Consider the following 15,660-nt stretch of genomic DNA (forward strand, 5'->3'; position numbering starts at 1 on the left):
ATATTGATAGAGAAGAAAAGAGAAGAAGTTGAGGAAGAGAAAGAGGGAGAGGGGGGGAAGAATCTGGACGGATGCAAGAGAAATGGAAGAGAGAGAAGAAAGTTCTGGAATTAAGGAGAATTAAATGGTGCGGGGAAATCTGGCAATTAGAAAGTGACATGTGGCTTGATGGTTGTGGAAATAAGGAATTGCAACAGCTGGCACAAAGAAGAGAGAAGGGGCCTTGTAAAACACGAACCTTCAGAAAAAAGGATGAAGCCTTCACGTGGACTGAAGTGAGCAAACAAGGTAGATGGTTTATTATTATTTTTATTGGACAGGTGTCAACAAGACAGAGAATAGGCAGTTGGACAGGTGTCAACAGGACAGAGCTCAGGTAGTCAGGGGCTTCTTTGTATAATAGATAGAGAAAATATATTCAAGAGTTTTAGGTAGAAACAAATTGGTAGAATGACGACATTTATTTATTTATTTTTAAATAATAGACTTAATTGACTTAGAAAATTTAAAACACTGAAATCAGCATAATTCAAATTTAAGAGATAGTATTTGTTTTCTTTTTACTATAATATGTTTTTTTTGGCTTTTTTTCAGACATACAATTCATTATTTTACAATCAATTTAAACAATTGTCTGGAAAAAATATTATAAAAACATTGTCTGAAGTTTGTAATTGGGTTAGTTTTCTAAAGTTAGTATTTGACCTTGTTCTAATCTAATAACAGTAGAATTTGTTTATATAACTCTCTAATTGATACCTAATACAAACGGAATCTGCAGTTTCTACCTAATTTGTTTATGACTCCCTAATTTTAGTGATGACCATTAGTTTTACTATGTGACTTGACTACAATTAATATTTTTGCAGCTTTCACATATGCTATCTTATTTACACCAAACATTTATCAGCAAATTCGATCTCCAGCGAAGATGAAGAAGCAACGAACCAAGCTTGGTTATGACCCGACACTATAATTCGATGTCCAGAGAATGACATGAAGATGAAGGTTGAAGATTATATAAAGACACCAAACGAAACGACACACATACCAAGTAGCTAGGATTGCAATGGACATAATGTACTATCCTATCAATATCAATACCGCAAACACATTCATTCATTATTTAACGCTAACAATAACATACACTAATTGGTGGAGTTCACCTATAATTTCAATTTGGCAAGTTTGATTAGATACCCTCCTTCTCCAGTTCATGTGGTGACCCTCGTTTTCACATTTATACAGCAAAAATAGAGTTCATCTTCACTTCAACATTTTCATTTCCAGCATAAAGTAGCAATGAAAACTCCATCGTAGAAAGTAGAATAAACAAGAGTAGGTACCTGATGACAAGACGTGATGGTGAGCAAGAGTGAGACTGAGGAATTGAAGCACCTCTGTAGAGAGTGTGAGCAAGAGTGAGAGCGAGATTGAGGAGTCGCTGCGGAGAGTGAGAGCGAGAACGAGAGGGAGACTGAGGAGTCACCGCACCGCCTCAAAGAGTGAGAGTTAGAGCGAGAGTGAGAGATTAGGGTTAGAGTGGTTCAAAGTGGACGCATGAAGAAAGGAAGACAGATTCAATAAAAGGAAAAACACAATGTTGTTTCATAAAATCGACGTTAACAATCGCAAAATAACATCAGTTTTGGAAAAACCGATGTTAACATCACCACTTTAATATTGGTTTTTCAAAAATCGATATTAACGAACTCATGTTATTTACAAATATGTCACTATCCTTTTGTTAACATCGATTTCATCAAAAATCGATGTTAAAGCACCGATGTTAAAAATATTCTTTCTAGTAGTGTTACCTTCAAAAGAAGCTGAAAACGACTGAATTTGGGTACCAATTGGGATCTTCCCCACCAAATGATTGAAGGAGAGATTTAAATATGAAAAAAATGGCAAACTTGCAAGTTGCATTGGAATTTCTCTACCTATAGAGATTTGTGAAAGGTCCATAGACTCCCATTGTGTAACATCCCATTGTATAAATAGCAATGTTAGGTCAGTTTTAGATTGACGATGCCTCTTCTTTCCCACATTTTCGTTTTCCCTCTTCTCCTCTCCAAAATCCTTTCTTTTTCCCGCAGCCCACAAAACCTATCTCAGAAAAACGATGATCTTGGACTCATTCACCGTTGGATCGTCGTGAAATTTGAGTACCACGTTCGCAACCCGATTTCGAGAATTCTCACCGTTGGGAATTGCAAAAACATGTCAGAGCTAAGAGAAATACCCTTCGCACCGTAGCTTTCTCTTTTCCAGCAAAAATCCAAAACGGTCTCAATAAAACTACGATCCCGGTTTCGTTAACCGTTGAATTTTCATGAAATTTGGATATGCTGTTCTAAATTCAATTGCGCACACTTTCAAAGTTGGGATTTGCAAGATAATATTTGTGGAGGGAGAAAAAGGAATCGCATGAAGACAGTACAAGTGGAGGCTTCAATCTCTTATTCGTCTCTCTGAAGTTTGGGAATTCTATTGGAGTAGTCGGAGAAATAACTGGAGGAATCTCAGGGAACCGCTAGAGATGCCGCTATCACTGTCGGAAGACACGTGAGTCCGCTTAGAGGTAAAGGATGAGTTTATCGCAATTGGGGGTTAGAATGAACATGTGTAGGGATCCTTAGAGAATGAAATTTGGGTTTATTTTGGGATGTTTATTGAATTATAATTTTCTCTTTATGATTATAAATACAATATTATTGTGTTCTATGTACCAATTGATTTCCTGATGAGAATTGATTGATAAACTTGAGTGCTCTTGATGTCTTTGTGTTTAACCCATGAATTTGATTAATTGATTTTGATATACTTGTGAGAAACTATTTCAGGGATTTTACACCCCATGTTGTGATAAAATCTTTTGTATAAATTGTTATGTTGAGGTTATGAAATGATGATTCAAACTGTGATTATGTGATAAATTGAACATGTGACGGATGATGAAATACATGTGTATTGAGATGAGATGTGTGTATTGAGTTGTGAACTATGAACTGTGCAATCACACAATTGTAAGACCCTTTAAGGGCGACGAGTATTGTGATGGGATCCATTTTGGGAACCCAACGAGTTAAAATGATTTTGAAAACAATTGAGTAGTTGTGTATATTGCATAGTTCATAGGTAAAGTGAATATGATTCATGAGATGTTATAACATGCTATTTTGAGATTATACCATTGTGATTGAGATCGAGTGTATGTGATAAATTGTGTATGTATGTGATTGAGATGTTGTGTGCATTGAGTATTAACTGTGAATTGTACAATCACATGACTATAAGTCCCTTTAAGGGCGACGAGTTAATGCTAAGTCCCTTTAAGGGCGAAGAGTTAATGCTAAGTCCCTTTAAGGGCGACGAGTTAATGTTAAGTCCCTTTTTGGACGACGAGTTAATGTTAAGTCCCTTTAAGGGCGACGAGTTAATGTTAAGTCCCTTTTAGGGCGACGAGTTAAAACTATTTTGAGAACAATTGAGGAGTCGTGTGTTTTGTACAGTTCATAGATAGAGTCTGTGTGCTAAAATGTTTTCTGGGTTGGACCTGAATCAGGAGGGAGAGGCCTTGACGGACTCTTCGGAGTGTAGGCCTTGGGGGTCACACGGTTTGAGTGCTCCTTTAAGCCTATGTTGATCCCATATGGTTGGAGCATTCTCACAAAACACTGTGACCCTGACTGGTCTCCCTATGATATTACCTAGTGAGAGTGACTTGACTTGCTAGTGTGTGGTTTGTCTTGTCATGTACCCCTAGGCGCCCGACGAGGTTTTTCACTAACATGATACCACATTGCATATAGGCTTGAGTCTTAGCATAACTGTTGCATATGCTTGCTAATTTTTTATTATGAAATTGATGTGTTATTATGTCTCGATCGGAGTGTGTGATTCTTGTGTATTGTGATTGATGATTGAAAAGTAAATTTTGAATAACAAAGTGATGAAATAATGTGATATATGCTAAGTAAATTGTATTTGGCTATTATATGTTATCTTGTTTCTCTCTAGTAGTTAGGAATGTGATAACTCACTCCCGGTTTACTGTTTGTGTTTGAATCCTGTGATGATCTTGAACTTTGTGTTCGGGGGAGCAGATGATTAGGTGGATGACTATGAAGAATTTCATGCTAGAGGACATGGGAACACAACGCTCTGATAGGATGTAACATTAGGATATAGGTTCTATATTAATTGTATGAAGCTTAGACGACCTTGTTTGAGCCGAGATGACTTTATTATTTATTTGGACAAGTTTGAATATGATATAGAAGAAAGTGAATGTGAGTCTTTTACCCCTTTGAAAGGCTTGTATTTAAAAATGTTTTAAAAATACTTTTAATTAATATTTGAATTTTTATTCCTTTATTAGTATATATGTGAGGGGTATGGCTCTGATACCACTAAATGTGACACCCTCTACCCCTCACATATATACTAATAAAGGAATAAAAATTCAAATATTAAATAAAAGTATTTTTAAAACATTTTTTTTAAACAAGTCTTTCAAAGGGGAAAAAGGCTCACATTCATTTTTTTTCTACATCATATTCAAACTTGTCCAAATAAATAATAATGGAGTCAAAAGAGTAATCTCGACTCAAACAAGGTCGTCTAAGCTTCATACAATTAATATAGAACCTATATCCTAATGTCACATCCTATCAGAACGTTGTGTTCCCGTGTCCTCTAGCATGAGGTTCTTCATAGTCATCCACCTATTCATCTGCTTCCCCGAACACAAGTTCAAGAAACACAACAACACACAAGGAGTGAGTTATCACATTCCTAGCTAATAGAGAAACAAGACAATTAAATATACATATTATGTACATGAGATACCACTTGCTTAAACATAGCTCACGTAATTTCACCACTTTGTCATTCAAAATTCACTTTTCAATCATCAATCAGATTACACAAGAATCCCATACTCCGATCAAGATATAATAACACATCAATTTCATAATAAACAATTAGCAAGCGTATGCAACAATTATGCTAAGACTCAATCTTATATGCAATGTGGTACCATGTCAGTGAAAAACCTCGTCGGGCACCTAGGAGTACATGACAAGACAAACCACACTAGCAAGTCAAGTCACTCTCACTAGGTAATATCATAGGGAGACCATTCAGGGTCACAGTGTTTTGCGAGAATGCTCCAACCATATGGGATCAACATAGGCTTAAAGGAGCACTCAAACCGTGTGACCCCCAAGGCCTACACTCCAAAGAGTCCGTCAGGGCCTCTCCCTCCTGATTCAGGTCCAACCCAGAAAATATTTTAGCACATAGACTATATCTATGAACTGTACAAAACACACGACTCCTCAATTGTTCTCAAATATTTTTAACTCGTCGCCCTTTAAGGGTCTTAGCATTAACTCGTCGTCCTTAAAGGGTCTTAGCATTAACTCGTTGCCCTTAAAGAGTCTTAGCATTAACTCGTCGCCCTTAAAGGGTCTTATAGTCGTGTGATTGTACAATCCACAGTTTACAACTCAATGCACACAACATCTCAATCACGTGTTTACTCAGTTTATCACATACACTCGATCTCAATTACAATGGTATAAGCTCAAAATAGCATGTTGTCACACCTCATGAATCATATTCATTTTATTTATAATTATAAAGGAAAAATTGCAATTTAATAAACATCCCAAAATAAAACCCCAATTTAATCTTCTAAGGATCCCTACACATGTTCTCAGTAATCCCCAGTTGTGAATAACTCATCCCTTACCTCTAAGCAGACTCACGTCTTCTGACAAGAGAGAATGAGAAGGGATTGAAGCCTCCATTTGTACTATCTTCATACGATTCCTTTTTCTCTCTCCACGAATATTATCCCACAAATCCCAACGGTGAAAGTGTGAGAAATTGAATTTGGAACAACATATCCAAATTTGACTACAATCCAACGGTTAATGAATCCAGGATCGTATTTTTAGCAAGACAGTTTTGGGTTTCTGCGGAAAGATAAAAGGCTCCAATGCGAAGGGTTTTCCTCTAAGATCAGACAAGATTTCGAAATTCCCAATGGTGAGAATACTCGGAATTGGATTGCGAACCTGATGCTTAAATTTCACGACGATCCAACGGTGAATGAGTCCGAGATCATCATTTTTCTGAGACATGTTTGATGGTCTGCGGGAAAAGAGAGGTTGAGAAGGGAAAACGAGATTGAGAGACGAAGGAGGCGGCTGAGGAATCAGTCTGAAAACTGACCTAACATTTTTCTATTTATAGCTAGGGGTATTCATGACTTATTATTTACTCTATTTACTTATTTTTTATTATTTTTTTAAAAAAAACTCTATTTTATTCTCCATCAAATGAATAATAAAATACTCTTTTTATTTTCTCTCAAATCATTAATTTAATTAATAAAATTAATTTTCCTTATTTATTTAATTATAAAACCTCATCATTTTTCTAAAACTCTATTTATTTATAAATAACAATTCTTCTTCTTTTTTTTTTTTAAATTAACTTACGAAAAATGGGATGTTACACATTGTTTCAAGTTACCTATGGATGATGGAATTTTACCAAACAAAGCATGAGTTGACATGTTCAAGATATAGAGTTCTTTGAAATGCATTAGCACCTTTGGTACAGGTCCTTCATAATGGTTGGATGAGAAATCAATAGATGTGAAGGTTGTCGAAATTTTAACCAACTCCATCTGTAAACCTTTGCTGATAACTGTCACTCTACTTGATAATATACATTACCCATTTGTGCAAAAAACCCCTTTTGATTCAATTTCCTGGTCATTATGCATTATATATCTTTTCCAGGTTGTGAAATATTTTACTGATAGTTTGCCGCTAAAATTGTTGAAAGTGATGTCCACAATTTGAAGCATTTCTCAAGTCTTATTGGTTTTTGAACATCTTAGTGAGCCTTGAAATTTGTTGTTCCACAAAACCAGGGTACGAAGTGTGGATATTTCATTCAAAAAGCATGGAAAGCCATCAATAATTTGATTTGATTCAAGGTCCAATACCTCTAACTTCGAGCAATAGGAAAGAGACTTTGGAATTGGTCCATCTAATAGATTTAAAGTCCACAAACCACACGAAGATGGTGCTGCATCAGGAATATCAATATGGCCTGAGAGGTTGTTGTTGTTCATATTTAATACTTCAAGAGTGTAACTCATATTCATCAAACACGACGGAATTAAACCATTGGGTAAGTTTCTTAAGAGCATTATTTATAGAATCTGGTAATGTCCAAGACCGAGAGAAACGTATGTTGTTTACTGTCAATCTCTGGAGAGATCCGTTCAATTCAATGGTTAGTGTTCTAAACTGGAAAATATGCTCTGCACATTGTTTACCTTCTAAATCAGTCTAAAATCACTCAATCCTCTATATTACTTTGCTCTTCTATGAATCCATTTTAGAAGTTGTTCCACAACAGAAAATAATTCCTTTTCTAAGAGCATTTAAAATACCCATTTTATTATGTCAATTGACCGTTGATATTTTTTCCATTAAACCCAAAATGATACAATAATAAATGGGGCATATCCCGCAGTTAAAGAACATCAAAAGTCTCCCTAATACAAGAAGACATATATCAAGATGCTAAAACAAATGCAACAGTCTCCGTTGATATTGAGTAGACAGCGGGTGGTGAGTAGGGACCAATGGAAAAGCTATAAGTATTACTTAGTCAACACAGGCATTTTCATTTTCTGAATGTGGAAAAAAACCTCACTGCATTTAATATAAGGACAATTTTCTTTTGATCAACGTAAGTGGAAAGGCTTTCAAGACAGTTTTGAAGGACAAAATATTAGCGGATGAAATCGCCAACCAAACCAATGCTATCAAGGCGGGAAAACTATTAGTGATTTATAACTGTTACCAAATTAATATTGAGAAAATAAGTTATGGAGTCACGGTGTGGAATAATACAGTCTTTTTAATCACTAACTATCAAAAGGGGAAAACAAATTTGAAATTTCTTATTATTAAAAAATAAAAAAATCCTTATATTTAAGATATGTTTAAGGTTCTTGATAAATTACTGAATTTTATTTCGAGTCTCTAATAAAGTTTTATGTTGTTTTGAGTCTTCGATATATCAAATTTTTTGTTTTGAATCTTTGTCAATAATTAAGTGATAATGTATCACTTTATAAATTAATCTTTCAAACACTATCAATTGTAATGATATCACCCTCTTCACTTAAAATAATGAATCAAAACAAAAATTTTGATATATTAAAAACTCGTAACAACAAAAAAATTTACAATATAGACAACACAATTGCATGCCAAATTTAAAAAAAAAAAAAAAAAAATTCTTAACTTGTCTCCTACGTACCCAATAACTAGCCAAATTGGATAAACAACGCCCCATAAGAAGAGGGCGCCAATAAAATAGCAAACCAAATACAGTAAGAGAAATAGGCAAGAGACAAATAAGTGACTATAATCTTCTTCGACAAAACTATAAAGTGGACCCAACAAGCCAAGACCATTCAACTTTAGCCCCTTCTTGAGTAGAGCGGCTTCTGTCTGTCTAGCATCAATCTCCAAGACAGAGTACTTCCAAATGCTGTTTAGCAACACACCAAAGAAATTATTTGGTCCTAACAGAAGAGAAGAAAACAGAAAATTGTAAGCTGAACAAACAGTATAGACATGAGAAGCATCCTCTTTCCAGGACCATATATCTTTCTCCACTTTAACGGATAAAACATAATAGACAAGATTCCTAAATTTCAAGAAAGGTATTCCTCCCAACAGAACAAAAGTCTCATCCAACTCCACACCAAATTCAAACTCATCTAGTATATTGTTAGCCAAAAAAAAATATATCTATACATTTTACAACTCAATATAACTTAAACTAACCGAACTGTCAAACAATCATTTAAAACACATCTTGAGATTACTAACTACTTTGCTTTATCGCTGGTCTCAACATGATTAATGGAAACAGTACTTATTTGACATTGCTCATAAACAAAGGAATATTAAAACATACAAAAGCAAAATATTATGAACAGTAATTGCCCAATTGCAGAAGCTCAACCAGTAAAACTTTTACATTAGATTTCAGTACCTCCACACAAGGATTTTGTATCGCTTCCCTCCACGGTGTTGGTACGCAAAATCAAGCTGGGGGATGATTCTGTGAAGCATCTCATCAACGCGTTTGGAATACCACAACCTCCATCTACTCCAGAAAATAAGAGGTAAGATGAAAATTCCAAAGCCAAAAATACATCCCAACTCTACACTTAAAAAAGTCCAATCAATTGAACTCTCAGTGTGTGAATGAGGTGTTTCAGGTGTTGGCACTTCATCGTTGCTGCAATTATGGGTCAGTGGAGGTCCAAATAACTCTTCATTCCCTTCAAAGGAATCTGCATCAAATGATTGAACTTGGGTACCCTTTGGAATTTCCCCCACCAGGTGATTATATGAGAGATTCAAATATGCAAGGAAAGATAGACTTGCGAGCTCTGTTGGAATTTCTCCATTGAAAGAATTGTTTGACAAGTCTAAAGACTCAAGATTCTTCAAATTTCCAATAGATGATGGGACATGACCTGAGAGGGCATTATTTGACAAGTTAAGAGCATTCAATCCCTTGAACTGCATTAGCTCATTTGGTATTGGACCCTCAAAATTGTTGCTTGACATATCCACGTAAGTGAAGGCCCTTTGAATTCTTACCAACTTTATTTGTTTACCTTTGTAGGTAATAATAATTGAATCCTGATATCGAGAGAGCTCCCCTGTATTATAATTATCGGAAGATGTCTGGTCAAGGATAGAGCGAGGTACGTTTGTAACAAGTTTAGCTAATATAGCTACAATACTTTTGTTCGTATGTGTCAATAAATCCTTGAAATTCTTTTGGTCATAGTAATCAACGAGATCAAAAAATAAGTGACCAAATTCAGGCTTCATTGCTTTCCAAGTGTTTAATAGTGCTCCTGGTATTGCCCCACTGAAATTATTGGAGGCTAGATCAACAACATGAAGCATTTCCCAATCACCGCTGCTTCTTGGGCATCCGATTGATCCATGAAGTTTGTTTGACCTTAAATCCATGATTCTCAAGGTGGAAATATTAGTTAAGAAACATGGAAATCTGTCACTCAATAAATTTTTTTGAAGGTTTAGGACTTGTAGTTTCTGGCAATTGGCTAAAGATTTTGGAATGGTACCCTCCAAGAGATTGTCATTTAGATCCAATAACTTTAGAGTGCATGAAGTTGGCAGAGTATTAGGAATATAACCTTGGAGTTTGTTTCCACCAAAGTGCAACACCTTTAGAGTGTTACTCAACTTAGTAATACACATGGGAATCATCCCCACAAAGTTATTAAGGGAAAGATCTAGCAGGAGAAGACTTGAAGCATTGCAAAATGATTCAGGGATTTGTCCCTGAAAACTATTGTTTGAAAGAGACAAGAAATTCATGAAAGGGAGATGATTTCCGATGTCCATTGGAATGACAGAGTTGAATCTATTGTTTGAGTAGTCCAAATGAGTTATAAAGCTTGGAATGAAAGGAAAAGACTCTTGCAGTTGGTTGGAACTAAGATCGACAAGTAAAAGGTTTGTCAAACGAACAAGAGTATTACTTTCTTGTAAATGTGTGAGAAAATTTTTGGAAAGATTCAAATGAGCAAGATATCCAAGTTGCGAAATCCAGTTAGGTATTGGTCCTTCGATCCCGTTGTCAGATAGATCAAGATATATTAATATGGACTGATTTATCAAGAAACTAGGAATTCGTCTCAACTTACAGGAAGCCAACATTATATGCGTCATATGAGGAAAGGGTGACAGGTCATGATCATCCCTAAAGTTTATATCAACTGACAAATTGTTATGTGAGAGGCCTAGTTCAATTAAATTACTCAGCTTGCGAATCTTGTCCAATTGTATTGTGCCATTAAACTTATTTGACTTAAGCTGAATGACACGAAGTGTTCTGAGGTTAAAAATAGACATAGGAATAGGCCCTCGAATATTATTGTTACATAAATCAAGCATTTCTAACAAAGGGGAGGCAATCACAAACTCATCCAAGGAACCATTGAATTGATTAAAAGGAAGTTTAAGTTCTCGCAAATATGGGAGTTTAAGTAGAGATGAGGGGAGACTCCCACCGAAAAAATTAAACCCCAAATCAATGCTGACAAGCTTTTTAAGGCCCTCAAAATGACTGGATGGCAACACCCCACTTAAATGATTATTAAAAAGGGATAAATATGTGAGATTCTTGGACAAATTAAAAGAAGGAAGCGAACCTGTAAAGTTATTGGAAGACAAGTCTAGATAAACAAGTTGGCTGAGTTCTGAGAATGAACTAGGAAGTGTACCATTAAATTGGCAGTAAGATAGATCAATTGCAGATAACTGCTTCAAATTGGAAATTGCACCTGGAAGCTTTCCTGAGAAATTTGTATAGCTAAGATTCAGGTCATGAAGAGAACCATGTTGTGGGAAGTTTGGCAAAGAACCCCCAAGATCTTGGTTGTCTGAGATGTCAAGGAACTTCAACGTTGATATTTGGAAGATATCTTTTGGAAAAGAACCATTCAAGCCACAACTTCTTAACTCTAGTGTGACTAAATTGGAGAAATTTACAAAGGATTTTGGCACTGCGCTTGACATGTTGTTGTGGCTCAATTTTAGAACAGTGAGTGGCAGAAGCTTTGCTAGTGAAGAATCAATAGGTCCAGAGAGATTGCATGATGACATGCTCAAAACACGTAGCTTCTGCGATGAAGATAAAGCATGACCCCATTCCTGTCCTTTGGCAGATATTGCTACACCATCTAGATACAATTCTGTGATATCTGTAAGGTTTTGAAACACTGCTATATCTGGCTTCTCAAGTTTCAGCCTATCACGTGAGGTAAATGAAGAAGACAAATCAAGAGTAACTAACCTTCTGAGGTGAAAAATCTCATCTGGAATCTGCCCCTCAAATCCAGCATTAGACAAGTTCAAATAACGTAAATTATTCAGCTTGTACAACTCCGAAGGAATCACCGAACTTAAGTTATTGAAAGCCAAATTCAAGCTCTGTAGATATTGAAGGCTGAAAAGAGAGCTTGAATTAACGAGTCCTCCCGAGATAGACTCCTCACTGAGATCAAGGGCTATAACACGCCCCTCGTTGCATGTCACCCCATGCCATTGGCAACAATCTTCAGTTTGGTTCCAAAGGGTAAGCTTTTTGGATTTTGTAGAGTTGAATATTAGGTTATTTTTCAAATGGAGGACAATGGAACACTGATGGCCAAGAAAATAACCATTTGCTGGAAAGATGTTGGCACTATAGTTTATTAAGCAGAATTGTATAAAAAACAACAAGAGTTTGTGTGCTCTCATAGTGAATTTTGAAAATAATGGTCTAACAGTTAGAACTTAGAAGGATAGTAAGGAGATGTTTTGCCATTTGAAACATTTATTTCTCCTTTTATAGACTACAAAAATGTACAATTGATCTATCACTCTCCCGTGTCTAACACGCAATCAAGTCTCTTCGGAACCTCAAGGACCGCTACTAACTTATGATCTTTAGATATACCAATTATTTAAGGTCATATATATATATATATAATTAGTTACTGTTAAAAATTCATTTAAAATTTTGTCTCACTGCTTAAATACATGAGCGCTTTAAAATGTATTTTCTTTTCTTTCAAAATATCTAATTATTAAGATTATTTCTTCAAAAATATCTAATAAAAGTTTAAATTAATTTATAAAATTCTATACTTATGATAATTTTTCTTAAAAAAATATACAAATTTATTACAAATTATTTTTTAATGGAAAATGCATATGCGGATTTATTTTAGGCTTAAATGTAATTTTAGTCCCCCTATTTTTAAAAATATGTAATTTTAGTTCATCTATTTTAAAACAGAGATATTTAATCCTTCTATTTTTTAAATTATGCAAATTTGGAACAGTGAGTGACATAAGCTTATCCAATGAAGAATCAACAAGCCAGAGAGATTCCATGATGATATGCTCAGAACACGTAGCTTGTGCAATTAAGATAAAACATGACTCCATTCCCGTCCTTTTGCAGATATTTCTAAACCATCTAGATACAATCTTGTGATATCTGTAAGGTTTTGAAACATTGCTATGTGTTGGCTTGTTATGTGGAATTAGGTGAGTTATGTTTAAGTAAGTTGTATCTCATTTATATGATATGTATATCTAGTTGTCTTGTTTCTCTATTTGTTAGGAATATGATAACTCACTCCATGTGTGTTGTTTGTGTTTGGATCCTGTGATGATCTTGAACTTTGTGTTCAGGGGAGTAGATGACTAGGTGAATTGTTTTAAGGAATCTTATGCTAAAGGATGTCGGGACACAATGTTCTGATAGGATGTGACATTGGGGTATAGGTTTCTATATTAATTGTATGAAGTCTTAGGCGGCCTTGTTTGAGCCGAGATGACTTTATTATTTATTTGGACAAGTTTGAATATGATGTAAAAAAAAAGTGAACGTGAGCCTTTTACCCTGTTGAAAGGATTTTATTTAAATATGTTTTAAAAACTTTTAATTAATTATGATTTCTTTTCCTTTTATTAGTACATATATGTATGGGGTAGAGGGTGTCACATACCTTGTTTGCAATGTTCAATAGTTTGTTAGCATAACTTTTGATAGTTTCTGTCTCCTTCATGCTCTACATCTCAAATTCTCGAGCCAAGTTAAGTGCCTTCATACATTTGGTTCGCTCACTATCCCGATACTCTGATTTGAGGTAGCCCCAAATGTCCTTCGCAAAATTCAAATTCATAATTGGCCTTTCGTGTCTTCCTCTCTTTGTGATTCTTCAGCTAAGCCACTGTAGGATTTTTAGGCAGTGGCCAAACTGCATAGTCTTCTTCTATCGATTCCTAAAGATCTAGTGCTTCAAGATGAATAGTCATCCTTACAGCCCATAAGTCGTACTCCTCACCATCAAAAATTGGTGGTGGTATTATGTGTGTTATATTTGCTTCCATTATGGTTTCTCTCAACTCACAAATCCCTCAAGATAATGGCTCTTGATACCAATTTGTTGAAGATTAAATAAAAAATAGAGAAGAGCAGCTATATTTTCAAAGGATGCATAGCTGTTATTCATTTCCTCTTTAAATAGAGCTAGAGTCAAATATACAAAATAGAAAATATCTTATTTTTAGACATGACTAAAACAGTTTCTAGTATGATAAAAGACAGAATCATAATTCCTAAAAGATAGATCCTAAGCAACAAACAATTTTAAATTTTAAAAATTAACTAAAACAACTACATATGCATTGTAGGCACAATTTCAACATATACAATGACCTTTAATGAACTCCTCTGTTTCATATATTATAGAGGTGAAACTCCAGAGAGTGAGGCTTTATCCATAATACTTGCAAAGAAAAAAGACATCGAGTGAGCCACAAAAGTAGATAATATTTAACAAAAATAGTTCCAAAGTGAGGCCATTTTTTACAATAGTCTTGTCCGTATTAGTCATAAAAAGTAGTTTAAAACTGATGACAGTATTTTTGTCTAATTTTTTATGAATTAAATATTTCTTTATCAGTGACCACAACCTTAAAAGACTATTGTGTATGGAATGGAGGGAGTACAAAATAACTGCACATTTTTAAATATTTGTTCCAATATATATATACTATAAAAGTAGCTAAGGAAACACAAAATTCCAATACTTTTTCCTGAATTCATTTTAGAAGTTGTTCAGAGCATTTTACATGTCCAAAACTAAAATTAACATTGATTTTCTGATACTCTGTTTTCCATGTTAAGTTTAGCATTTTCAACCTTTTGTCCTTAATTTTTCTGTCACTGACTTATTTTAAATGTTATTTCTTACTTTTTTGAATTAACATTGTTCCAATTGTGTAAGAATCAGAATAAAAAAAATTGTTTAAGAATTGTGCAGTAGATGGAATTGGTGTTAAAGTATATGAAAGTTAGCAAAACATAACCATGCACAATTAACAAAATGAGCATTGATACTCTTTTCGATTATAAGTGAGATTATAAAGGTAGCTCAGGAAATTGTATTCCTGTCCTTTACCAAGAAACCATTTTAGAAGTTGTTCAAAAATACACAATTACCTTCTTACCAAGAGCATTCCACACGCCAAAACTAGTCAATTAATTATGTCAATTGAGCAGTTGATATGAATAGACAACAATAGAGTAGAACTTGTTAGTGGTTGGTTAATGGAAGACTAGGCTAAGGAGCACGCATTTAATTTTCTAATAAATGGAAGACTTTTTGTTTTGTCAGTAGACTTCTAAGTTCTTAAAGTCTCACCTTTGAAATGGGGTAGAAAACAACTCAGTTCATTTTATTTTGATTAACCAATATGGGAAGCGAGCAGGTATAGAAACTTTTGAAAGACTTGCCTTTCTAACACGAGACAGAAGAACTTATAAGTTGCTGTATAACATTTCATTTTTTATAAAATAAAATAAAAATAATTTTATTTAAAATAAATAGTATTTTAGAAAAATAATGAGATTTTTATAATTAAATAAATAAAAGGAAATGATTTTATTAATTAAAATAGTTGTTTTAAGATAAAGAAAATAAATATATGTTCTTAGAAAATA

At 34.5% G+C, this 15,660-nt stretch overlaps 1 protein-coding gene across 2 annotated transcripts; it reads right to left on the reverse strand.

Annotated features, from left to right (window-relative positions):
• Window positions 1–8,232: 8,232 nt before the first annotated feature.
• LOC114415896 (receptor-like protein 54) lies at window positions 8,233–12,455 on the reverse strand. Of its 2 annotated transcripts, XM_028380763.1 has the most exons (2): window positions 9,106–12,455; window positions 8,233–8,629 (listed from the first exon to the last, which is right to left on the reverse strand). In XM_028380763.1, exons 1-2 carry the CDS (start codon window positions 12,399–12,401, stop codon window positions 8,620–8,622), a joined length of 3,306 nt encoding a protein of 1,101 aa, XP_028236564.1. In that variant the 5' UTR covers window positions 12,402–12,455; the 3' UTR covers window positions 8,233–8,619. The 2 variants fall into 2 exon arrangements, with proteins under 2 accessions (XP_028236564.1, XP_028236571.1); XM_028380770.1 differs by having other exon boundaries at window positions 8,233–12,455.
• Window positions 12,456–15,660: the final 3,205 nt, after the last annotated feature.

The sequence above is a fragment of the Glycine soja genome, chromosome 1 (genome assembly GCF_004193775.1).
Source record: "Glycine soja cultivar W05 chromosome 1, ASM419377v2, whole genome shotgun sequence".
NCBI classification, from domain to species: domain Eukaryota; kingdom Viridiplantae; phylum Streptophyta; class Magnoliopsida; order Fabales; family Fabaceae; genus Glycine; species Glycine soja.

Excerpts from the sequence above, each read along its gene's own strand:
- LOC114415896 (XM_028380763.1), bottom strand. The coding sequence starts at position 12,401 with ATGAGAGCACACAAACTCTTGTTGTTTTTTATACAATTCTGCTTAATA.